The 25,769-nt window shown below is 49.2% G+C and overlaps 1 protein-coding gene across 1 annotated transcript in view; it reads right to left on the reverse strand.

The window, feature by feature from the left end:
• Positions 1–25,769, reverse strand: part of IL17RD (interleukin 17 receptor D) — a gene marked incomplete at its 5' end in the record, with an annotated part of 66,876 nt that overhangs the window by 18,872 nt on the left and 22,235 nt on the right. Inside the window, 2 exons of the mRNA XM_079795397.1 lie at positions 2,791–2,916; positions 7,351–7,408. Coding sequence (XP_079651523.1) covers positions 2,791–2,916; positions 7,351–7,408 — 184 coding nt within the window. The remainder of the gene's footprint in view (positions 1–2,790; positions 2,917–7,350; positions 7,409–25,769) is intronic.

Here is a 25,769-nt window from a genome sequence, read left to right on the forward strand (position 1 = left end):
CCAGCCGGGCCTCCCCCAAATTTTTTTTTTAACAAATACTTATCATTTATATTAAGACTAGAGGCCCGCTGCAGGAAGATTCCTGCAATAGGGCTTCCTGTGGCGGTCTCCGCTGCCCTGCCTGCTTCCCTCCTATCTCTGCCGCCCTGCTTGCTAGCTTCTCCACAGCTTCGCTACCTTCTGCAGTGCTTAGTTTCCTTCTACGCTGTCTTCAGTCTTCGCTCTGCACCTGGATATGCAAATTAACCACCATCTTGGTTGGGTTAATTTGCATACTCACTCCTCATTGGCTGGTGGGCGTGGCTTGTGGGTGTAGCAGAGGTACGGTCAATTTGCATGTTTCTCTTTTATTAGATAGGATTTAATTCATGCAATGTCCCCTAGAACTACTACTTTAACAAAAGTCAGGTAATGAATATGATTTAAAGACCATACATGTCACAATTACATAAAAATTAATGTAATTAATTACATTAATGTACAGTGTGGGAGTGGGTGGATCTAGTCCTTATTATTATTATTTAATTGATTTTAGAGAGAGGCGAAGAGGTAGAGAGGGGAAGAGGGAGAAACATCGATGTGAGAGAGAAACATCAATCAGCTGCCTCCCATACGTGCCCCGACCAGGAATCGAATCTGCAACCTAGGTATGCGCCTCGACTGGGAATTGAACCCACAACCCTTTGGTGCACAGATTGATGCACTAACCAACTGAGCCACACTGGCCAGGGCTCTAGTCCTTATTTTTAAAAGACCTGCCAAGTCTGGGAGTGGGGGGAAGAGACAGCAAATGTAAATCTTAAATCACAGTAACACCTTTATCACAATTCTGTTAGCAGTTATATTATACTAGAAGCCCAGTACACATGAGATCCGTGCCCTGGGGGGGGGTCCCTCAGCCCAGCCCAGCCTTCTCGCAGTCCGGGACCCCTCGGGTGATGTCCAACTGATGGCTTAGGCCCGCTCCCTGCAGTCAGACATCCTTAGCGCTGCCGTGGAGGTGGGCAGCCATGCGCCTGGCTCAGGGCTTCTGGCTGAGTGACGCTCCCCCTGTGGGAGCGCACTGACCACCAGGGGGCAGCTCCTGCGTTGAGCATCTGCCCCCCCGGTTGTCAGTGTGCATCATAGCGACTGGTTGTTCTGTCATTCGGTCAATTTGCATATTACCCTTTTATTATATAGGATTGTAGTTATATAATGTTCAGCAATATTATAGGACAGCTTCCCTTATAGGAACTTATTTACCCCTTCCCATCACTTATGTCATTAAATTCTCCTAACAACCATAAAAAAAAGGTATTATTATCCCCATTTTATTGATGAAGAAACTGAGGTGTAGAGACATTAAATGACTTGCCCAGGGTCACACAGGAAATTAAATGGCAGAGGTAGGACTCAAACCCAGAATACTCTTAACCCATATGTTTTTCTGGCTCCCAAAGAGCTTCCTTGACAAAACCTCACAGAAACAGATAGGATCTGTCCAGCCTCCTCCCCACTCCCTCCCCCCACCAAGTCATCATGCAGGTAAACTACAACCTTCTGCCACACTGTGCCACATTTTGGTTCCCTACCACCAGCTCACATCTCTTCCTTTCATCCTAAAGAGGGAGCCTGCAATTCATCAGGCCAACCCCTTGGCCATTTAGCCTTACATGGAGCGACCACTTCCCTTTTATCCACAGAGAATGTGTGTATCTTTAAATGTTGAGATAATGTTATTTTTGGAAACCCAGTGGGTTCAGACCCAGCAGTATTGACATGGGTAAGTGAGTCAGGCCCACCGGTCTGACTCATCCTCCCTCTCCCTGCTCTCACCTCTCCTGCACTCTGGTTCTTCTGAGATTTATCCCATTCAGATTTTAAAGTTCAGACTTTATTTTATTTTTCCCTTGGCCAGATTTTATTTTTTTAAATACTCAGATTGGGTAGCAATGCCAAAGGACCAGGTTCTGATGATGATAACAATAGCCACAGTTTTTTAAGAACGCTCTCTAAAAAATGTACTGTATTGTGTCTCGAATTCTTACAACAAACCAAGGGGCAGTCATCTGCCCTTCACAGATGGGGAAGCGGGGGCGCACTGAGGGCCGAAGGCTTCTTGTTATTCTGGGTTCAGACTTAGGCCCAATTGAAGACAGGGACCCTTCCCAGCCCCACACTCAACTCTGCCACCTCTCCTGTGTCCCACGAATTCAGGAGAGAGGACAAGCAGCGAGGCCCTAACCTGAATCTGGCCAGATAACGCGGGTTTGCTTTTCCTCTTCCTTCCTTTCAGTTTGGTTTCTCCAGCCCACACCGTTTAAATAAAAATTCAACTCGTTGCCAACATTTAAAAATGGTTGGTTTCATGGTTTCTCATGAAAACGGGGATTTTCCTGAAAACTCACAACATGTGCCAGAGCCGGGCCTGCACACATCTGCGAGGCTGGAGACCATTCCTGCCGGATGCCAAAGCCCTCACGCCCTCGGATGGGCCACCCATCCTCCCACCGCGGCCGAGGCACAGAGGCCAAGCGGGGCCTGTGCCATTTATCACTCACCACTCGAGTGTGTCAAACCCACATCTCTCTCATTAACCGCCGAGGGAACAAACGAGGAGCCACAGGGCACAGCATCGAGCCGTGAGCATGCCCAGCGTAAAAGCAGGAGGTGTGTCTGTGCCCAAGACAACCAGCGCTACTCTCGCGTCAAGACCTGCCTGGCCCATGGAGGCCGTGAGGTCTGGGGCCCTCGCACTGGGCACCACCCACCCAGGCCCCCACGGTGGGCGCCATTCTGACCACTTACCCAGGGCCCCTGGGGACCAAAGAATGGTGACTGCCACTTGGTCATGGCAGGCGTACTGGCTGATGGTGATGTTCTGGGCGTCGGCAATCACGTGCTTCCCCACCGGATTCAGGTACGTGGTACAGTCTAGAGAGAGTTGGGAGAAGAATAAGAACAGTCCCGTTTACAAGTAGTTTTCATTTCCAAGTTTATCTTCTCAAATTGCACAAAGCATGTCTGTCTGCAGGTGGCCAAATCCATTCTGTGAGCCTCAGGAGCACAAATGTGAGATCAGAGGTTGACTGTTTGGAAAAGTAGAAGATGCTGCAGTGAGATTTCACCACCCCCACCCCACCCCACCCCCACCCCACCCCACCCCACCCCCTGAATTAAATCCCAGGACAATGGTTGGAAGTATCCTTTATGGGCTAGAGTTTGTGTGTGTATGTGGCATCAGCTTTTTTTTTAACTATTATGAAATTTTACCCGAATCAATAATTATTTACATCCGTTCAATCAGCTTTCAGCATTAGAGAGTCATTTGAAACAAAACAATGGTTGAATAGTCTGGGTTTGCCTGTTTTCAGAAGAACCCTCGAGGGCAAGGTATCTGGGGGGAAAAGGAAATAAAATGAGGATGTGACTCGATGGGAGAGTGAAGACTTAATCAACTAGAAGCTGCAAAAGATAACTGACTGACTTAGTGATAGGCAACGCGCCTCCCCAGGTTAGCTAGCATCGGCACGGGCAAGGGTAAAGCGTGTGTTCCCACACACCAGGTGCCATCAAAGGCACCCCCAGCACCCACCAGGTCCAGAGTCCACACGGCTGAAAAGCAAAAAACCCGACCCTTTGGTTTTGTCTGAGGCCATCGTTCACTGCCACCTGTCAATGCAGCCAGGAGCAGCTGTGCCACCGGGTTTTGCTAAATACGCCTTCAGAGTCTGCAAGATCCTAAAAGCTGCCAGCAGCCTCCAGCCCGGCGGTGGGCTGGGATTTCTGAGAACGGCCGCAGGCCCTTCCGGCCACTCATTCAGGGAGAGCCACCAGCCATCCCTGGCGTCACCAAGTCATATTCTTATGCTGCTTCGACTCCGTTTCCTTCTCGACGATTAAGCTTGAAAACCATCTTTAGGATCTGCCGCAACAGGTCTTCAATCCCATCAACCTCCGAGGTCGGGCTGTTTTCCTTTGCGGCGAAGCTTCCACGGGTGTTTTCTAAGAAGCTCGCCGAGTCTGCTGCACTCCCCGTCTCGCCACCCCCCAAAACCGGACCGCACAATTGCCATATTCGGGACAAAAAAATGCTCACTGGATATTTAAAGATTAAGAGACAATATTAGAAAAACATGGACGTCACCCAGAACCTCTCACCACACAGAAGTAATGGGCAGCCTCCTAAGCTCTGAATGTGCAAGTCATCCTCCTCCTTTTAAAGCGTTCTTATTGAAGTGCAACACGCTCACTAAACCCGGAGCTCCGTTTTACAGCTCCGCCCTCCACACTGCTTTGCGTCCTGCTTTCTTGCCTGACCACATCAGGTGTTCTCCCATCTGCTTCAAAAACAGCCCTCCTACACTGCAATATTACTTCTTCTGAAAAGATGCTAATAATCCAGAAAACTGAATTCTACTTCTGATGAAAATTCAACCTCAGAGCATTCAACATGTGTTCTCTGGGTGCAGGAGAGAATTTTAGAATAGGGGGGGAAAGTAAACATCTGGTGCAATAGCCTCATTACACAAGTGAGGAAGCTGCATCTAGAGAGGTCGGCTGGGTGGCACAGGATTCACCGCTGACCAGCCCAGGGTCAGGACAGAAAGCAGCCGTGGATGCTCATGCCGGACTCTTGCCATCCCATCCTCATCACAGAGCTGATTACTCGAACGAGTTCTGAATCAGAAGTATTCAGCCTGCAAAAATCCTAGCTGAGCCCCGCTTCCCAGTATTAAAAAACGGCAAGATCCCCTCCCACCTGCAAAGCTCAAACCTTTTCACTTATTGAGGTCAATAATGAAAGAGAAACCTTTGACTTCAACAGCTTTAGGAAAAGACACGTGAACAAGAGAAAATCATGGTTGTTTCCTTTGTTCAACCCTAATGCCAACATTAGCACTCTCCTGCTTTCTGTACATACAATTATGCAAATAAAAAGTCTAAGAATTAAGAAAACTGTCTTACAACCGACTCAAGCATTTCCCCCCTCAGAGCCTGAAGAAGAAATTAGAAATGCAACGCGAAAGGAGGCAAGGAGACCTGTGAAATTTGGTTATGATTTAATGGCAAGGTATTTTCTTTCATTATAACATTAAGTGGCAAAAGAATAGAAAAATAAGATTTTGTAGTTTAATACTTTTGGTGAAAACTTGGTAATTGGCTTTTAGCTATTTCAAACAGAACTAGCAACCAGTCAACTAAGCAATAACAGGAACTTTCTTATGGACGAGAGAAATATATTTCTCAATGGAAAACAATAAATGTTCTTTACACAGCCTGGATCCAATTATTAGCAACTCTAATGTTTTGGATTTTGGTTACAAAAAAAAGTATGCCCAAATGACATTTTGCCAACATGCAACTGAACTTTAGATGTCTCAGGAGTCAATTCCAGTTGTGAATTAAATTCTAATTAAATGCTGCAAAATTAGAAAGAAAATAAGAGATACCCACTGGCACATGGGCCAAATATCTAGTCCCATGAAGAAAACAGTAAGATACTTTTAAGTTCCACAGGTACAGATCCTCTTTCACAAATCCCCCTATTAAATCAGAGATGCAAATACTTGTTTGCAGCTGACCGGAAAATTCTGAACTTTTGAATGTAATACAAGATCTGCCAGGACCAAGAACATAGACTAGAAATTAACTTCCTAACTCAAAGAAAGATCCCTTACACATGTCTTTACTTAGCTGAATTAAGTATCGCGGACTTGCAAATCCTTCATTAGAATCACAACATGCACTAAGAACATGCTCACACTGCTAACATGACATGACTGTTTCGCATGGAAGTCCCTGGTAAACTTAGAGACCCAGGCCGGCAACTGCGGGCATGCATTCGACATACATACTTGCATCTCAAAATCATTGGACTGTATACACCCCCTGGGAAGCCCTGCTCTAGTTGTGATCATTCCAGAGGCCCCGTGTGACCTTCACTCCGTACTTATTACATGGACTCTCATAACCGTCCCCCCTGAGATGAATCCAAGGGCAGGGGTCCCTGAATACTAGTCAAGCTCCTTCTTGTCATTTTTACTTGTAAATTATGGCTCATAAGGCTAAAATGCTCACAATTGTATATAATTACCTTCGTAGGCATGAAAGCCCAAGAAGGGGCTATATATGCTTAGTCAGAAAAAGCACCCCCACCTCGCCCGTAGGAAACACTTCAGCCGGAAAAGGCCACGTAGCCGTGAGAGAAGGGGCCAAAAAGGTGCTTGTGTTCCAACTCCAGTTGAAGTAACTTTTAATATTAACAGATGTCAATTACTGAGTGCAGGCCAGCTACCGGTGAGCGGTTGCTTTGTTTAAGCCTCAAATGATGCTGAGGAACACCTTAGGTTGGTTTGCTTACTTTTGTACTTTTTTTTTTTTAATATATTTTATTGATTTTTCACAGAGAGGAAGAGAGAGGGATAGAGTTAGAAACATCGATGATAGAGAAACATCAATCAGCTGCCTCTTGCACACCCCTACTGGGGATGTGCCTGCAACCAAGGTACATGCCCTTGACCGGAATCGAACCTGGGACCTTTCAGTCTGCAGGCCAACGCTCTATCCACTGAGCCAAACCGGTTTCGGCTTACTTTTGTACTTTACATGCATTAAACTTTTACACTCACATGCAAAAAAAAAAAAAAATTACACTAAGGAAGAAATTTTTAAAAAATTTTAATCTTTGTTTGATAATGAGAAAACTGAGGCTTGGAGAAGTCCAATCTCCCGATTTGATCAGTGGGGAACCAGGGCTGGAACCCAGGCCTAAGTCAGAGACGGCAGCCAACCGAAGGCCCGTGCGCCAATCTGGAACAGACTCACTTGGCCCACTCTGTGTTTCTGAAAACTTTTAAATAAATGCCAGTATTAAAAAATGTCCATAAAAACATGCAAATCTCCCACTCTTCTTGGAAATCACTTCTGGCTCTCCTCGGGGGAATTCCTCAAGGCCAGAGCGGCTGGGACGGGGAGCCAGGGCTCCTCTGAGGGGACAGGGCCGTCTGTGCCACAGCCCCGACCACTCCCAGCATCCTGCGCCGGGCAGCCTTGCTCACAGGTCCCCTGCGGGACCCTGCAGACAGCTGCATCTGTTCCTAAGGACACAGCCACATCCTCAGGCAATCAGGGGGGGGCCTCCATACAGAGCTTCTCCAAACAGGACGGAGACAGCTTGAGCTCTCAGTCCCAAATTCCCTGAGTGGCTTAGTTGAGACGGAGCTGCTTTAGCTCTGCTGACAAACCTGAGCGGGTTCAGAAGATTCCTTCACCCCGGGCCCTGCAGGGTCCTTGATTAAGTGCGACCGCGTAAGCCTTGGATCCCTCAAAGGGCTCCATTCTTCGGAGGTCGAGCCGGTTACTTACTGTCATATCTGAAGGTGATGTTGTGCAGCCCACTGTTTCTGCTAGCCGGCCCCACTCCCTGTGGGAAAACAAGAAAACACGATGAGGAGGGGAGCCAGTCTGCTCTTCCCGCACAGATCCCCACGGAGTCCAACCGCACACATGACCGCAGAGACCCAGGCTCCTGCCCGTCCTCACGCTTTCCCAGCACCGGGCCCCTCTGGCCGCCCAACTCCCTCCGGCCCAGGAGATTCCCAACTGTGGGCCCTGGGGAGGGACCTTGAGCACTCACTTCCCCTAAGACAACAGGAGCAGGCTGTTCTCCGTTTGGGGCTTAAATAATAACTCGTTACCAGTAAAACTGGGAGAGACGTGAGTTGCCAGCTGGAGCCCTCCCAGCTGGTTATAAAGCCCTGATTGGTTATAAAGTCACCTAGCAGACACTCGTCCAAAAGCTCTATTAAGCCACGACAGATAGGCAATTCCTCAAGTCTAAGGAAACAGGTTTCTCATTCCAAGACCAGGAATGAGTGTGGGAACAAGCTGTTACTTTTAATGAGAAAATTCTTCTCTGCATCCATACCTTTGCTTGGAATATATAGGGTGGGTTATAAAAGAAAAAAGGACTTTAAAAGGTCTAACGCCAACGCTCGGTGATGTGGCTGTTAGCCATCTGCGTTCTTAGCAGCGGGGATAACAACTCCACCAGACTTCCCACTTTAATTACAGCATCCGCAGAGGGAGACCCGGAATCCTCCCGTCGCCCCGCCTCTTCCTAACCCACCACTTACCCACCATGGGAAAGAGGAGCCACAGCTCTACCGGCGCGGGCCTAACCGTTTCTGTAATGATCTGCAAATGTGCCGCTCAGCATTAACTACAGCATTCTCCCCAACATGTTAATTCTGAGAGGCTAAGTGATGGGAAAATATTTTAACCACACAGCTGAAGTTTCCACTCCATCAGAGGGCTGTGGGGAAAACCATATGCTGGCAGCCGGGTATTTAATGGGCAATTGTTACACCAAGACACAAAGTGCAGAACACTTCTGGGGGAGCCCGGGGTCTCCGACCACAGCCCCAGCACAGGCATATGCTACAGGCATGCTCACTCTGCTCACCCCGAAGCCAGGCACGCCCGCTGAAACCGTATCCCTGAGCTCCGATAAACGTGGACCCTGGGAAAGCACAGCTGTGCAGAAAGGGACAGACGGGGATACACACACACACACACACACACACACACACACACCCCGTTCTAATTAAAATGAGGAGTACGCAGTCACAGAAAATCTAAATCAACATGACGTACCAGCCCACCATCTCTTGGGGCTCCCCTTCTCCCTGGCACCCTCCTTCTCTAGCTTTCCTTTCCCATCCTCCCTTCCCCCACCAACACAGGAATCCAGAATTTCTCACAAAGAACACTTTGGAAAATGTGGTTACCTTATTAAAAGCCTAAACTCTGCCATCACTGCTTAGAGATGAGGCCCGTCTGTGCAACTAGAGGACACCCAACCCCCAGATGGCCAGGACCAGAGCAACAGAACCAGGCAGGAGGTCAGGAGACAAAGCCATCCCACAGCCCTTCGGTAATGCCCGAGAACTCAACCACGGCCTTCTCCTCCCTTCCATCCCGGCCCTGCTTCACTCAGCATCTGCTAAGAGCTGGACATTACGCTGGGGACAGGGGTGAGCAAAGCAGCCAGGGTCCCTGCCTCAGGAGCGAAGTAGCTCATTCTTCCCGAGAAGAGTGGCTAGGTACGTGGGTCACATGCAGGGCCCACAGGCAAATCTCAACACCCGCCCTCCAAGAACGCTCCGTGTCGACGGCACGCAAGACACACGTAGCGGGGGAAGAGCCATGAAGCAGCAGACAGGGTACGAAATGCCACGGGCAGCGCCTCCGTGAGGATGAACCAAGGATAGGACCCATACCAGGAGCTTAGAAGAGGGAAGGATAACGGAGCTAGAATGGAGAGAAAAGGGCAGCGTCATGGGAGGGAAACAAAAATGCAATTTGGGGCCCACAGTCAATTCCTCAGTCCTGCATCCTCCAGCTGATACCAAAGGCAAACCCCTTCACTCCGGTGGGCCCAGTCTCCTCAACTGGTTTTTACAAAGACAGTTTGCGTGGCCCGGCCGGTGTGGCTCAGTGGTTGAGCATTAATCCAGAAACCAAGAAATCATGGTTGGATTCCCAGTCGGGGCACATGCCTGGATTGTGGGCTTGATCCCCAGCAGGGGGCGTGCAGAAGGCCGCTGATAGATGATGTTTATCTCTCATCGATGTTTCTATCTCTCTATCCCTCTCCCTTCCTCTCTCTTTAAAAACAAATAAAAAAAAATTTTGTAAAGGATAGTTTGCGTGACTTCCCCTGGAAGGAGTGTAAGGAGGACCTGGGGAAGCCATGCAGAGAAGGCACTTTTCGAAAGGGGAACACATCTGTTCAACAGCCTGCTCCACGGTACATAGGACTCTAGTGACCAATCACCTTACTTGTAGGACTCTGTCAGCTTTTCATTTTTTTTCTCGTCCTCCCTGTATTTCTATTGCAACATGGTTTTAACAGGTCATTATTAGGCACTGGCAATGAGCAATGCATGGTGGGAAGGAGCCCAAGTGAGAGGTGCTGTATCCTTCATTCAAGAACCTAAATCCCTCAAATAAGGTCTCTGTGACAATGTGCAGACTGTTCCACATGAACTGGCTGCATGTGGCATCCACTCACTACCCACTGAGCTCTCCACCTTGACCATGATGGGCTGAGCACTTGGCCCTGAACTAGACGTGGGTCCTGACCTCAAGGGACTCTGGCCACCAGGGTGCTCTCCTCATGTGCAAATCTGCCCTCCTCCCTCTGCTCCAAGCCCACCACAGGCTTCCTGTGCCTCCTAAGCCATCCCTGGCGTGTTGCTCCTCTCTGTCTTCTTCCAAACCCCTCCGGGCACAGCACTGCAGCTCAGCACGTTCTCGGGCTCTTCCCTATTCCCAGAATGCCCTTCCTACCCCCCAAATCCCGCTCCCCCGTGGGCTTCCCACCTCAGCCGAGCCGCTGTCACACTGTGTTCCTGATCATCAGTCAGCCTGCACACTCACTTGATGTGAGCACAGGAATTTCACTGCTGATGGAGATATAAAACGGTCATTCTAATTCCACAGAAAACCAGATACCCAGAGACCCTGGGGCATCCAAGCCGGGTCGTGGAGCTTGGAGCAAGGACACCATCGCAGGTACCGGCGCTTGCGTGTGCTGTGAAGTCACAGGGGGCCTGGCTTCTCAGGATATGGGTCAGACGATGGTCCACCGGGCTGTCCTCAGCTCTCACCCAAAACTCGCTTGCACTGCTCCAGAGCCCTCAGAAGCCTGAGAAATGGTGTGCCTAGCCAGCCCAGAGAGCCCGACTACTTTCTTCGCACTTTGAGGAACACAGAATAACAGCACCCCAAACGTGCCCACATTGTAATCCCACATTGAACCTGTGAGTGTTACTTTATGCAGGGAAAAGAACGATGTTACTAATGTTAAGGATCCTGGGTTGAGGAGACTATTCTGGATTATCCAGGCGGGCTCAGGTAATCACGAGGGTCCCCATAAAAGGGAGACAGGACGGTCAGAGTCAGAAGAAGGTGTGGTCACGGAAGCAGGAGGCAGAGACAGACAGACAGACACTGACCTAAAGATGCTTTGCCACTGGCTGCGAAGGTGGGGGATTCTGGGCCATTAAGACCCCAGCTCCCCAGTGCCGCCACTGGTCACGGCCCTCTCTCCCACCCTGGCTGCAGGCAGACACGGAGCACCGTCTGTCAGAGCTGCTGCCGAGGCGTTGCCATCCTAGACACAGGCTTCGGGGCCGGGGGCTTGTCTGTGGTAGGAGAGTGGTTAACAGAATGGGCGTGGGGAGTTGCATAGATGTGTGTTCGAATCGGTGCAATTCTGCAGCTGTGTGACCTTGGGCAAGCCGCTAACCCTTCCTGGGCCTCCCTGCCCTGAGCTATGAAGTGTCTGACTAAAACTGCCTGCAAAGGGCTGGTGTGGGGGCTGTGCGTGAGGACACACACCCAGTACTCTGCACAGCACCGGACATATCTTGAAATGGTTATGTCTCCATTCCTGCGAGGATTCCTGCCCTGATAAACATGGTGGAAGCCTCCCCTACCGGGGGTACATGAGACGGCCGGGGGAATGGATGCTCACAGGAAGTAGCATCTCCAGGTATGGTCTGTCTCCAGCCTCCAGACCTTGGCGGTACTGTGGGGAAAGAGGCAGACGGACAGGTGGCAGGAAGCACGGACCACCAGGCCAACCAGTGGGTTCTGCCAATGGTCTTGGTGGGAACTGGGCGACCCAGGGGCTGGCTCCGTTGCAGAGACAGGTGCTCAGATCGGACCAGATCGGGAGAGACTAAAGGCAAAAGGCAAAGTGACCAGAACAGCTCTCTATGCCTCCACCAGGGCCTGTGCAACAGTCCCCGGCCTGGCACACCGTCAGCCCTTGATAAATATTAGTTTTGTCTGAATTAATGAATGCTTGATCGAGCCAGATAATGCACACAGAGAGCCCAGGAGTAGCAAGCTTGGTGTGACAGGGTGATTTACGGGCTTAGACTCAAGGCCCACACGAAAAACACAGATAAGGCAACTTATAAAGCTGGTCAACAGCTTTGGAAGTTATTCTTCAGGAAACCATTCCAAGCTTTTAGCTACTACACCCGTTTTGATATTTAATAAGCTGACAATTACTAATACTTGTTTGTTGCCTGTTACTGAAAAACTATAAATGCCAGCGCCGTGGCCGCAGGGTGTCACAGCCTTAGCTCATTAGCCACCCCCGTTTGCCGCACTCGCGGCAGTTTTTAATTTGCTCCAGAGGGAGCGAAAGAAGCAAGCCGCAGGTGCCTGGAGCTCTGCTGTGAACACTACGGGAACGGGAACCTAATGGAGAAAACATCTTTTACTCAGGAAGGAGACGGGGGAAAGGATAAGTGCTCTAAAGGAATAAAATTCAAAAGGCAAAAACCTGCCCCAGGCTCCACCCATCTGGCAGAAGCAAAGACCTGGACACAGACAGCCACGGGCGGGCTGCCACGGAGCAGCCAGCAGCACCCCCAGGGGCCACCAGGCGGCCTATTTCCTGAGGGGCCCGTGCAGATTCTGGGCCATTAATACCCCAGCTCCCCAGAGCTAGTCACCCACCCGGCTCCACAACAGCTGAACTGCCATTTTGGAAAAGGTGCATTTTGAAAAGGACGGTGCTAAGTATGGCGCCCCCCTGTTCCGATGGAAGGCAGGCCAAACAGTGAGGCTTACACAAGGCTGCTTTCAAGCCAATTAAGGAACTTCCAGAAAGCTGGTAATGTTTTAGGGAACTGACTTGGGGGGAAATGTATACAAAGACATTAGGAAGAGCTGAAGAGGATGGGTTTTTTGTAGGTACGCTAAGTAACTAGTTAAAACTAAGGCCGATTCTCTATTTTCCGTAACTGTTTCTCCATCTCGGGTTTCCAGCGTGTCAACGAGATTACAAAGACAGACGGCTCTGTGAGGCTTAGAAAGAACGGGACGGGCGCCTTCTGCCTATGACCAGTGGACAGGGTGAGGGCAAGCGGCAGACCATGGGGTCAATTTATTCCATGCAGGTTCCGATGGTTTCATAAACGAAGACAGATCCCACTTACTTCGGTTCAAACCTTTAACTTAAAAAAAAAAAAAAAAGTCGGCAAAGGCAGAGAAGCCCCAGGTGATGTAAGCCGAGGAGAATGCTGGCAAACCCAAAACACAAGGAAAATAAATCACAGAGCCAGCTTGCGCCTGGATCTATTCAAGATATTCGCTCCACATTCCGGGGAGCTGTTCTCTCTCACTCCCCATCTCGATGCAACCAGCTTCAGACAGGAGGGTGCCAGCCAGCTGTCTGATTTGGGGAGGGGAGGTCTTGGATGTCTAGTGGGGAACACACAAGCTCTGGGGGGGTGCCGGTGGGTTCCCACCAGCAATTACCACGTCGGCCCCAGAAGACCCAGAGATCTTAAGCTAATTAGAGAGATTTGCTCAAGGAGGTAGGAAATCACTGCTCCGCAGCATCGCCTGTGCACCAGACCAAAGCCGTAATCATGATTCATCTCTGACATGTTGCTAATCAGCACACACATGTTCCTAATTTCACGCTCCCCAAAGGAGAGCTGAAGGGACAATTGTTTCTGAGCTCTAACATGGAGCCAACCGATGCCAAGTTACCATGTGTCCTGCTTATCAAACTGAGAGCCCCAGTCTTCAGCTAAGCTTCTTTCCCTAGCCCACCCTCCTCCACCCCACCCCACCCCACCCCACCCCCACCCCGCCAAGGAAGTCCGTTCACTCACGCTAAGAATGTGTTCAGGCTTTTATGACTTGTTTCTCACAGAGCAACTTTGCTCTCTTTTATTTTTCAGTTGAGATCTGATTGACATATAGCATTATATAAGTTTAAGGCATACCATATTTGATACATTTGTATATCACAATATGATAGCAACTTTTCTAAAGGGTGTTGGCCTAAATGGGATTTAATATATTTTAAAATGCCCTTCCCCGCTCCAGGCTTTATGATTTTTGTATTGCTTTGCCATGGGAACATGCACATGAAGTTAAGGGGCGCGCACACACACACGCACACACACACGCACACACACAGGCGCACACACACACTGACTTTTCCCCTGTGTTTAAAAACAAAACAAAGATCTGCAGCCTCCTTGGTTTTCACAGAGCAAAAGCCCAGCGCTTTGTCCAATTAGCCTGTTAAGGATCTGGGCTGTGCGTCCTCCAGTGGCTGATCCTCACAAATAGACAGGATTGTTCCACTCTCCCAATTCTCAAAACGTTAAAAGCAAGCCATAAAACACGCCTCTGGACGGAGAGCCAGACCTTTCCCCTCCGCTGCACACGCCACTCCCATCCCACGCAAATGAGAACCGCATGTCAGAGAGCTGGCATCTAAAGGTAACAGGCAGCCAGCTGCAGTTTCAAAAGCACACAGACAACTCGCGGGCGGATTAGCCGGCTCTCCGTAAATACTGGGTGGGAAGGGAACCACCAGCCATCCACACACCCACCCTCCCAGAAAAACAGCTCCCTGCTCCCCTCGCTCAGCCGGTGAGGGTAGTCACAAAGACTTCGCTCCAGAGGGCAAAACAGTGATTAACAATGGAGGAAAACTTAAAGCTATAAGCATGCTTGTTATGCCTAAGCTCAGAGGAAATGTCCGGATCAAAACAAAATTACTAATAAAGGGCCTTAGGACCACACAGAGTGTGCACTGAATTGTGCCGACTTCAAATACCGTTTCCGAGGCCCCGGGTCGGAGTCTCCAAATACTGTATCACATCTGGAATTCTGCTTTTACAGCACAAATGCCTGCAGACATGGGGGATTGTGATGTTGCCATGGGGACCCAGCCTCCTCCAGCCAGGCAGGTCCCCAGTGTGCCCCACACATGTGCTTCCTTCAAGGTGGATTTCACGTATTTTGAAATTATGGAAGTCCGCCCTTTTAGGTTTTAGTGCTAATCGGAACATCACAGGCTATGCTAGAAAGCGAGGCGACCCCTTCTGTCAGCCTATTATTTCTGTCCACATGGTGGTCTTGTACGGAAAGGCCTCCTTAAAATAACAGTGGGAAGCAGCAAGTCAACATTAGGCCCCTTTTCAAAAGTTATTTGTGCCCCCCCCCCCTTCCTCTAGGAGGGAGACAGGCTTCAAGGATCCTTTTTAAACTCTCTTGTTCCCTGGCTGCAGAAATCCAAGTGAATCCACCTGTGCACAAAGCGTCCCCCACTGCCCGCCTGCGGGAGGGACCCCGGGCAGGCCCCTCGGTCCGGAAATGAGCCCCGATGTCATCCCAGCAGGGGTACAGCCACGGCATGGGGTGTGCACTTTGAATAGCTGCTGACCCTGTTGCTGTGAAGGGGAGAGGGTTCCTAGAACCCATAGTGGAACCCTGTGAAATATTCCTTATCCAATTTCCCCAGACACGTCCCTGACACAATTTGGGGGCATTCCCAGAGCGCCCCAAGGCCGTCGGGGGCTTCACAGGCCCCAGGTCCAAAGCCACGTTTGGACATGAAGCACCCAGAGACCCCACTTAGTAACGAGGGGGTGCATCTGGGCTCCCCTAGGCTGCAACCCCTCCAACAGCCTCTTCCAGGTGTGAATTCAGATACACACATCTGCAACCTAGCTCCCCTTAGGTGCTGGCAGGTGCCCCCCCCATCAGTCAACATCCTGCCAGAGCAGAGCCCTACCTCCCTGAGACCCCGGCTCGAGCAAAATAGTGATGAAGACCCTCATCACTTTCCCCCAGAGCACTCTCCCATCGGTTCTGACTCAACTGTTCCAAGCCCAAGCCACAGCGACCCCTTCTACTATGTATCTGCCTATCTGCAAGGTGTGGCCGTTCCCAGGAGAGAACTGGCCTAGGCGGAGATTAAGTGACAGTCACCAAGCCCCTTAGGCCGCTGGAGAAGGCTCAGGCCTCAGGCTGCCAGCCCTGCCCTGGCTGAGTAAGACCTTCTGCTTGAACCATTTCCATCTAGTCTCTTAGATACCACATCCCAAAATGTCCCTCTGAGATGCAGCCGGATCTGTGCATGTGTATCTATGTGTGTGCACACACACCCAGCCACACAGAAGAAAGAAAGAAAAAAAAAAAAAAGCACCAGGAAGTCAGAGCTCCAGCTCCAGGTGTTAACACTTAGCGCATCCTGCCCAGCCCCCTCCAGCTTCAGGCTGGCCGCCTGGGAGCCGGACACAGCAATTAGGCCCTTCCCGGGCCGGGTGCCTTTGTCCCTTCACTAACATCATTAGTGTCTGACTTCCTGTGCACAACGGGGCCCCCCGGGGGGCAATCGCCGGCTGACCGGGGCAAGGCATTAGACTTCCTTTGTCAAAGACCCTCAAATGTTAACAAGCATGTGAACAAGCCACTCCACCCCCACTCCCCACCTCAGCCTCTCCTCCAGCCCACCGAACACTCAGGGGCCGTTCTCAACAGTCTTGCTTTTCCCAGACTCGTGGGAATCCGAGTTACTTGAGAAAACTATCAAGTCTCCGGGTTAACTTCCCCGTCATTCCCCTACCAGCATAAGCCATTCCCATGCACTGAGTGTCCGCCGGTTCCCAAGGCCATGTCACCTGTCCAGCATTCATGAGGGTGAAAACAAAAAAAGGCGAAGGTGCTCGGACAACAGGAGTCCCAGGCTGTGCAACAGCCAGCGCCCATGAGCACAGGTGTCCCCTTCACGTGCGTGCATGGGCCGAAGCGCAAGATGTAAGGGTGTGCTGAAGGCCTGGGGGTTTCCCGAGACTTCTGAGCACTGGTCAGATCTGAGAGTGAGAGAGCGGGAGCTGCAGTATGCTGCAAGCCTGTCACCTTCCCCTCTGTCAGCGGGACTATCGCCACCAGGGTCACAATCACTGACATCCTCCCAGTTACCCGGCATCCCTCCCGACAGAGCGTCTCAGCTAGCTGTTTATTTGGGGACACAGGTTCTTTTGAGAGTCTGGTGAGAGCTGGGCACCCATGCGAGCTTGCACACAGGATCTCGGGAGGCTTCGGGACCCGTGAAATCCATCCGGGTCCCTCACCCGGGCCTGCCTTGTCAATAGCTGGGTAGCTTAACAGCAGGTCTGTAGAAAGACATGGAGAGTGGTTTAGTGATCCGAGGGAAACCCTGGCAATTAAAAACAAAATTCAAATGGTGGAGCGGGGTGGTTGGGAGCAAAATCTGTTTTAAATAAAAACTCTAGATTAATGACTCAACCGTAATCCTTTATAGGTCGTATTTGTTACAACTCAGCAATGAACATTTTGTTCAAGATGCTGGGGCTCGTGAGGGTTACAAAGCAGCTATATAAAAGGCAACTACTTCTGCTGTTAAGCACATGAATCCATTAAGAGAGACGGGCTATCGCTTTTCAGATCACAGGTGACAAATGTCATGCCTGCAGTCGGTTTCACTGAATCAAGTTAAAAAATAAACAATGTCGCTGATTCTTATTCCTTTGTTCCCGTCCTAGAATGGGAAGGAACAGAGAGTACCCAGAAGACAGACAGAACAGCTGCTCTTCCCACTGCTGTTCAATGCTCTCTCTGCAGGCTACGGTGTTTGTGGTCCATACACAAGGCTGGGTTGGGCTTTGGATGCGCTGTAAAAGTATCTTGTCTGCCCAAGAGCCACTCCAGGCTAATCGAAAACTCCCATTTTCCAAATGAAGCATAGGCTACGGCTTTGACGTCTCCAGACATTCCAAAACCCAGTTCAAGCTTCACAAATAAAACGCTGGTAGACAGAGAAAGGACATCATCGCTTGTCACGATGCCAAGTCCCCCACAAGTTTATTCTGATGAGCCTCACAGGTTTCAAAGGGTAAATCGTCTCACTGTTGGTTCTGATTTTTACCGTTGGCCAAACCAGTTTTAAAATAGCAGACCATCGGAAGGATCTATCCCAGCACTAATGATCCCCGCACCTCAGGTCTCCCACTCCTCGGATGGAAGCCAGCAGTCTGCCCTTAGACCACAGGCAATAAATCTACAAGACTCTATTTTTCCTAATTTCCCAATGATACCACATGGAATTCCCATTAAAGCACACACATGCAAACACACACACACACACACACACACACAATGACATACCAATTAAATCACTGTGTGGTTCAGGCCAGGAAATAATTGTGTTTGCCAAGAAGTATTCAGCTTTGTTTTCATTTCCTTGAACAGCTACAATGTCATTCTGAGAAGGAGGGAAAATAATGATATAAAAATGAAGTATCACCGTCTTGGTCCATTTCAGATTTAGATAAGTGTTCCCGTGAGTGGAGGAGGCGGTGCGGAGTTCCTGGGAAGGGAGGTCTTCCCGCACCCCCTCTCCGAGGCCTCCGGGCATGATTGGCGGGGAGAGGTCGATGAGGAGGTACGGAGAGGACCTCGGGGAGTGTGAGCTGGTGGGGATAGTGCTGCCGAGGCAGACAAGGCAGATGGAACAGCGGCAGGAGCACACCTCCTCCCTGACTAAATGGCCTCAGTGGGTTCCTGCTCCTCTTCAATGGGGCTGAGGCGAGTCAATGCCACTCACAACCTTCTAGGCCAGGCAACAGGCAGAAATCAATGCACCTGACCCCTTCCTTAGGCTTCCCATGGAGACGTGTTTACAAAAATCAAAGCAATATGATAGAAATAAAGTAGAAGCCTGTAACTTTTTTAAAAATATATTTTTATTGATTTCAGAGAGGAAGGGAGAGGGAAAGATAGAAACATCAATGATGAGAGAGAATCATTGATCGGCTGCCTCCTGCACATCCCTCACTGGGATCAAGCCTGCAACTCGAGCATGTGCCCTTGACCAGAATCAAACCTGGGACCCTTCAGTCCGCAGGCCGATGCTCTATCCACGGAGCCAAACCAGCTAGAGAGAGAGAGGAAAGAAAGAATAGGAGGAGAGGGAGGGAGGGAAAGAAACATCGATGTAAGAGAGAAACTTCAATTATTTGCAAATAAACCCGCAACCTGACCAGGAATCAAACCTTTCCGTGCACAAGACGACACTCAACCAACTGAACCACACTGGCCAGGGCAGCCTGTAACCTTTTGTCATGAAGTCAGGGTGAAACAGAAACTTACCAGAAAAGATGAAAAGCATTGATTACGAATTTTTAAAAATAAGAGAGTCCAAAGGTTCTGGTTAAAATGATTTCAAACTAAGACTGAGGAGCTGGGTGGACATGGGGCCAGGTGGTCAGACCAGCAGCAGTGATTGTGGGGCACAGATCTGTGCACTCACAGGTCCCTGAGGAGGAGCCGCCCAGACGGGCCTGGCCGCCCCAGGGCACGGTGGCAGGGGGCTGGGAAATGTACCACGTCTGCTCCGCCTCTTCCCCAACTGCCCACAATGGGTGTGAACCGTGGTTCTCAAACAAAGAATCCGAAGAGTGGGTTTTCAAGTTTCTAGGAAAATGATAGGCTTCTCTTTTGAAGAGGGCTTTTATATTTTTATAAATACAACAAGTTTAAGGCAAAGGAAAGACAAGTTGGTGGCCTTGGGTGGGGTAAAGACAATTCCATGAAGGCAACCCGTGTGGTACAAATGATGCTCCGGTGGGGGATGAGATGGTGGGAAGATGAGGGTCCTTGGTTAAGTGTGTGGTGACATCATCATCTAAGGTCAAGAGGAAAAGAGGGAGAATTGCCCATTTGAAGAGAGAGGAACAAATGTGACATATTCAGGTCAAAAAGCAAATTTAGAGAGAGGTGTCTTGGGAAATTTATCCATCGTTTATTCATGAAAAACCGCAGCTAATGCCCCAGAATGTATCCACAGATTCGCAAAGAAATACGCTTTCCACTGGAAGGCCATTTTGAGAGATGGAGAGGTAAGCCACCTCCCGGAGTTTGCAATTCATTTTGGAAAACAAAGCTAACAGACGTAAGATTAGAGGCCATAACACGATACCTTATAGAACGAATGTGCTAAGTTATGCAATTGAGTTCCGGGTGCAGCAGGATTTCAGAGAAGGGAGAGAAGGGTCGCAAACAGAGGAAGGCTGCTCAGGGGCGTGTCCTCACCGAAGAGGCAGGTCTCTGTCTGGACCCCAGGGCATGTCCAGTGTTCAGGTGGGGAGGGGAGACCATCATAGACGCAAACTCACAGAGCACCTGGGACAACTACACCACCCACATGGTAAACATTCAATGCACGGCTGCTACTCCTCGGGATGATGTGGAGCCCACCTTGTCAGCCGGAGCAGACACGTCCGGCAACCCCATCCCTTGCGTGTTAAACACCCGACCTGGCCTGGAAGCGTGGGCGTCAGAGGGGTGGGATGGACAGCGGCCTCTGTTTTGCGTATGGTGCATCTGGGAGGCAGACAAGACCTGAACACAGTGGTCCCTCACATGTAGGCACGAGCCTGACCTGGCAGGCAGGAGCTCAGGGGAAGGCAGCCATGGGTCAGGCTGAGAAAGGAGAAAAGAACGAGGCGATAAGACAGCAGCTTCAAAGGATGCGCCAAAAGGACCAGAGAGTTGAATCAAAGGGATGAGTTGGACCCCAGGGCCTGCGGACTGGAGGTGCCACTGATAAAACAGAAAACACTGGCACTGGGGTCTCACTGCACACAGCCTCTTGTTTTCAAGACAGGCCTGACTCCCTGTCCCGAATCCAGAGGGGAGGCGTTTAGGAAAGAGAAAGGGGTGTCCTGATCACCCTCCACCTCCAATTTCTATCCCTCTTCCCTTCATGACAACAAAATGTCAACAACCTTTGGTATTAGTGCCACAGAGGCCCACGATGGGCATCTCCATCAGTATCTCTAATCTCCCCCGGTCACTCCTGCACACCTTGACTTTCCTGTCTACGCCTGGGGTAAACCAGCGCCATGCTCTCAGGTACAGCTCCCAAATACTAGACAGAAAGAAGACTCAGAAACAAGGGCCCTTTCTTAGCTTTTGCCAGCTTTCCATCAAAATCCCTACAGATCAGAATCACTAAATATAAGCTTTAAATCTGACACGGGCACAAAAGGACAGATACTGTAGGATTCCTCTTATATGAGGTACCTAGCGTCATCAAGCTCATAGCGACAAACAGTGGAATAAAGGGGGTTGGAAGGGGTTAGGGACAGGAAGGGGTTAGGGGTTGGTAGTTATGGGCGGGGAGAATGGGAGTTAGAGTTTGAGTACAGAGATTCAGTTTAGGAAGATGAAGTCCTGGAGATGGATGGTGGTGACGGTTGCACGACAATGTGAATGTACTTATGCCACTGAACCAAACGCTTAAAAGGAATTAAATTGGTAAATTTATGTATATTTTACCACAATTTAAGAAAAAAAGGTTTTGTGCAGAAAAACAACAGTAATAACAGTGTTGTAGCCACGTTTGCAGAGGAATCAGGAAGGTGGACAAGTGGAGCTCAGGAGGCCAGAGGTGCACCACAGGTGTCCAGATGTGAGGTGAGAAGGGTGGCAAAGGTGGGAAGGTGATGAAAGGGCTTATGGGAGAGGCATTTTTAAGGAAAAATGGCAGGACCTCATGACAAATGTGATACAGGCAGTTGGACATCCCTCGAGGGGTCCCAGATTGGAAAGGGTGCAGGCTGGGCTGAGGGACACACACCCCCATGCACGAATTTCGTGCATCAGGCCTCTAGTTTTACAATAAAGAGAACACTGGGGATGGAGAATCTTTTCTTCTTTTTTTTTTTAATTTAATAAATCTTTATTGTTCAGATTATTACAACTGTTTCTCCCTTTTTTCCCCCCATATCTCCCCTCCACCTGGTTCCCTCCCCCCCTCTGTATGATTTTGTCCAGTCTCTTCCCGTACACCCCACACAGACACCCCTTTCCCCCTGAGAATTATCAATTCACTCCGATTCTATGCCCCTGATTCTATTATGTTCACCAGTTTATTCTGTTCTTCAGATTTTTAATTCACTTGACTTTTAGATTCACTTGTTGATAGATATGTATTTGTTGTTCATAATTTTTATCTTTACTTTTTTCTTTTTCCTCTTTTTAAATAATACCTTTCAGCTTTTCATATAATACTGGTTTGGTGGTGATGAATTCCTTTAGCTTTTTTTTATCTTTGAAGCTCTTTATCTGACCTTCAATTCTGAATGATAACTTTGCTGGGTAGAGTAGTCTTGGTTGTAGGTTCTTGCTATTCATCACTTTGAATATTTCTTGCCACTCCCATCTGGCCTGCATAGTTTCTGTTGAGAAATCAGCTGATAATTGTATGGGTGCTCCCTTGTAAGTAACTAACTGTTTTTCTCTTGCTGCTTGTAAGATTCTCTCTTTGTCTCTTGCCCTTGGCATTTTAATTATGATGTGTCTTGGTGTGGTCCTCTTTGGATTCCTTTTGTTTGGGGTTCTGTGCGCTTCCTGGACTTATAAGCCTATTTCTTTCACCAGGTGGGGGAAGTTTTCTGTCATTATTTCTTCAAATAGGTTTTCAGTGTCTTGCTCTCTCTCTCCTTCTAGCACCCCCATAATTCTGATGTTGGTACGCTTGAAGTTGTCCCAGAGGCTTCTTACACTAAGCTTCAACTTTCTGAATTCTCTTCTCTTCTTGCTTTTCTGGAGGCGTGTCCTTTACCTCTTTGTATTCCAAATCTTTGACTTGATTCTTGCATTCCTCAGGTCTGCTGTTGGGTCTCTGTATAATATTTTTTATTTCAGTCAGTGTATGTTTCATTTCTAGTTGGTCCTTTTTCATATCCTCGAGGGTCTCATTAAATTTATCGGCCTTTTCCATGAAATTCTTGAAAAACCTTATAATCGTGGTTTTGAACTCTATGTCCATTCATTTGTTCTCCTCCATTTCTTTCGTTTGGGATCTGTTTCCTTGCCTCCTCATTTTCGCTGCTTCCCTGAGTTGATAGGGTAGCTTTGTGTACTAGGTGTCCTATTGGTTTAACGGCTCAGCCTCCCAGTTACCTGAGGTGGACGCTCTTGGTGCACCCCTTAGTGGACTGTGTGTACAGCCTTGTTGTAGTTAAGTCTTGATTGTTGTTGGTGTCACTGGGAGGAATTGATCTCCAGGCCAATTGGCTGTGAGGACCCGCTGTGTCTATAAAGGAAGAATTGCTGTGCTGGAGACACGTTTATGGGGCGGGACTTGTTCCAATAGGGCTTTGGCGCTCACTGAGTCTGCCTCTTGAATGTGTCCCTTACGAGCGTGGTTGAAATCTGGTGTCATTTCACACCGACCACTAGATGCCCTAGTTTCTGGATCTCCAATGGGGTGCAGGTCAGCTACTGTCTGAGGCCCCCCAACAGGAGCTACAGCAAGAACTAATTTTCTCCTCTTTGCTTGGGGTTTGGCAATTTTGGAGCAGTTTGACTGGAGCTGCAGTTTATTTGGTTAAGCGGCCACAAGGCAGGCCATTTATATGCAAAAGCCGCTGTGTGGAGCCTGGGCGGGTTTGTAGAATGTGCGGGGCGGGGTCTCAGGGTGGGGTGGGGTCTCAAGAGCGGGGCGGGGTCTCAGGGCGTCACTAGGCTAGGGCGTGGCAAACAGCGATGGCTGCCGTCAGCCGTCTCTGCCTTTCCGCGTTTCCAAGTCCCTGCGTCCCACGCTCCAGCGCAGTAAACACTGATTGCTGGGCGCACCTCTGCAAGAAAGTCACTCTCACTTTCCGACCTGATGGCCGAGAGTCCAGCTTCTTCCCATAGGTGTCTGGGTCCCCCGCGTGTCCCCAGAAACTGGATTTCAGAGTGATTGGGAGCTTGTCTCCCTTCGGGTTGAAAAAAAGCCACGTGCCCCGTCGCCCGCCACCAGCCTGCTACGCGCGCCTCCGTACCTCAGCTTTTCCGCATTTGTTCTCCTTTTTTTTTCCTTCTTAGTTGTAAATCTACCATTCAGCCAGCTTTCCCATGGTTCTGGGTGGTAGACGTTTTGTCTTTTAGTTGTATTTTAGAAATTGTTGTGCGCGGCAGCAGTTCAGTTGTTTAACTTTGCCGCCATCTTGGTTCCTCGGCATAAAATTTTTTAGCAAAAGAGTTATCTTTGCCTTGCCCAGTTGGTGTGGCTCAGTGGATGAGTGCCAACCTATGACCCAGGAGGTCACGGTTCAATTCCAGTCAGGGCATATGCCTGGGTTGCAAGCTCGATCCCCGGGGGTGGGGGGTTGTGGGGGCATGCTGATCAGTGATTCTCTCTTCTCATTGATGCTTCTATCTCTCCCTCTCCCTTCCTCTCAGAAATCAATAAAAAAAACTATTTTTAAAAAAGGATTTATCTTTGCCTTAAGGAAGCTCTGTCCATTGTTTCTATGCATCTAGGTTAACACATCTATGAAATAAGCCTTACCACCTCATGAGAGCACATAATCTTCTCTTTTCTTCTTTAAGGGGGATGTAGAACAAACTGTGAAGATGAGGTGACTACAGCGTATCTTCTAACACTATGTTTTTTGAAACGTGGATTAGAAGGCAGGAAGGCATGCATGATGTCATACTGCAGAACCTTAAGGACAGATGGGCTCGCTAATAGGAGTAAAAATCAACAAAGGACCAGGAACTGGGCTTTGTGAGACTTACCCACAGTTAGGGCATGTGAGGAGGGAAAGAACATAGAAAAAGTGAGATTGGCAAAACAGCAGGGGAAGCAAAAAAGGCCATTAATTAGGCAAAGGAGAATGAAATAAAGTAAAATAAAGAACATCAAATAGGTAAAAAGAATGTCAAGGAGGATGTTTTCAACATGAAAACCACCTTTCTGATTACATGGATCCCTGAGCAAACACTTACCCTGATGGATCGTGTAGAACACAGAACAACTCCTCCACATAAATTCCCCAGGCTTTGGCTGCGGTTCAGACTCATCCCTGGTTTCCCGTAAAAGTAGGAAGCATATTATTAAGAACCGTCCAAATGAAATCTTTTCATAGGTTTGGAAATGTAGAAAACAAGTGACACCGGCACTGGAAAAGGCCCTGGGAAGACTCGCGGTTCACTGTCTCGGTCCCGTGTGCATGCACCGCACTAGCATTTGGAGGCAAGGCTACCCACCCCGCTCAAGACCTTGCCAACTCCCAGGTCATGGAGAACACAGGACCCCAAATCACAGTTCTCCCCAATTTCTGCTCAGGGCTTTATAGTTTGAGCCACTGTTAAACACGCAAAACCTTTTTGCAGTTTTCGAAACAATGCTATCTAAAGAAGGTAGGGGCAAAGCAAGGTTGAACTAATCACTAGTTCTAAATCAGGTCCATATATATACTAGAGGCCCAGTGCACAAAATTTATGTCTGAGGGTGGCGAAGGGAGGTCCTTCAGCCCAGCCTGCACCCTCTCACAGTCCGGGACCCCTTGGGGGATGTCCGCCTTCCGGCTTAGGCCCGCTCCCTGGAGAGCGGGCCTAAGCCGGCAGTCGGACATCCCTCTCACAGTCCGGGATCCCTCACTCTTTACCACTCGCCTGCTTGCTGATCCTTAGTGCTGCTGCGGAGGCAGGAGAGGCTCCCACCATCGCTGCTGCACTCGCCAGCCATGAGCCCAGCTTCTAGCTGAGCAGCACTCCCCCTGTGGAAGCGCACTGACCACCAGGGGGCAGCTCCTGCATTGATGTCTGCCCCCTGGTGGTCAGCGCGCGTCATAGCGATCAGTCATTCCACTGGTCAGTCGATTTGCATATTAGGCTTTTATTATATAGGATGGATTATATATATATATCCATATACCCCTAGCTAACTGATCTAATAGCCAGCATTTAGAATAACCAACAATTTCTCAGAACTCAAAGAAAAATAAAAGTTCAAAAAAATAAGCTACAACATTATTGGTAGGACTCAAAGTTATCAAGTTCAATTTCAATTTAGACCAATCTTTTTTTGTCCAGAGCTCATAAAAATTGTACATTTTTCCACAAGGCACTAATACAAACATTAATTTTTC

Source organism: Cnephaeus nilssonii, assembly GCF_951640355.1.
Source record: "Cnephaeus nilssonii genome assembly, chromosome: 17".
NCBI classification, from domain to species: domain Eukaryota; kingdom Metazoa; phylum Chordata; class Mammalia; order Chiroptera; family Vespertilionidae; genus Cnephaeus; species Cnephaeus nilssonii.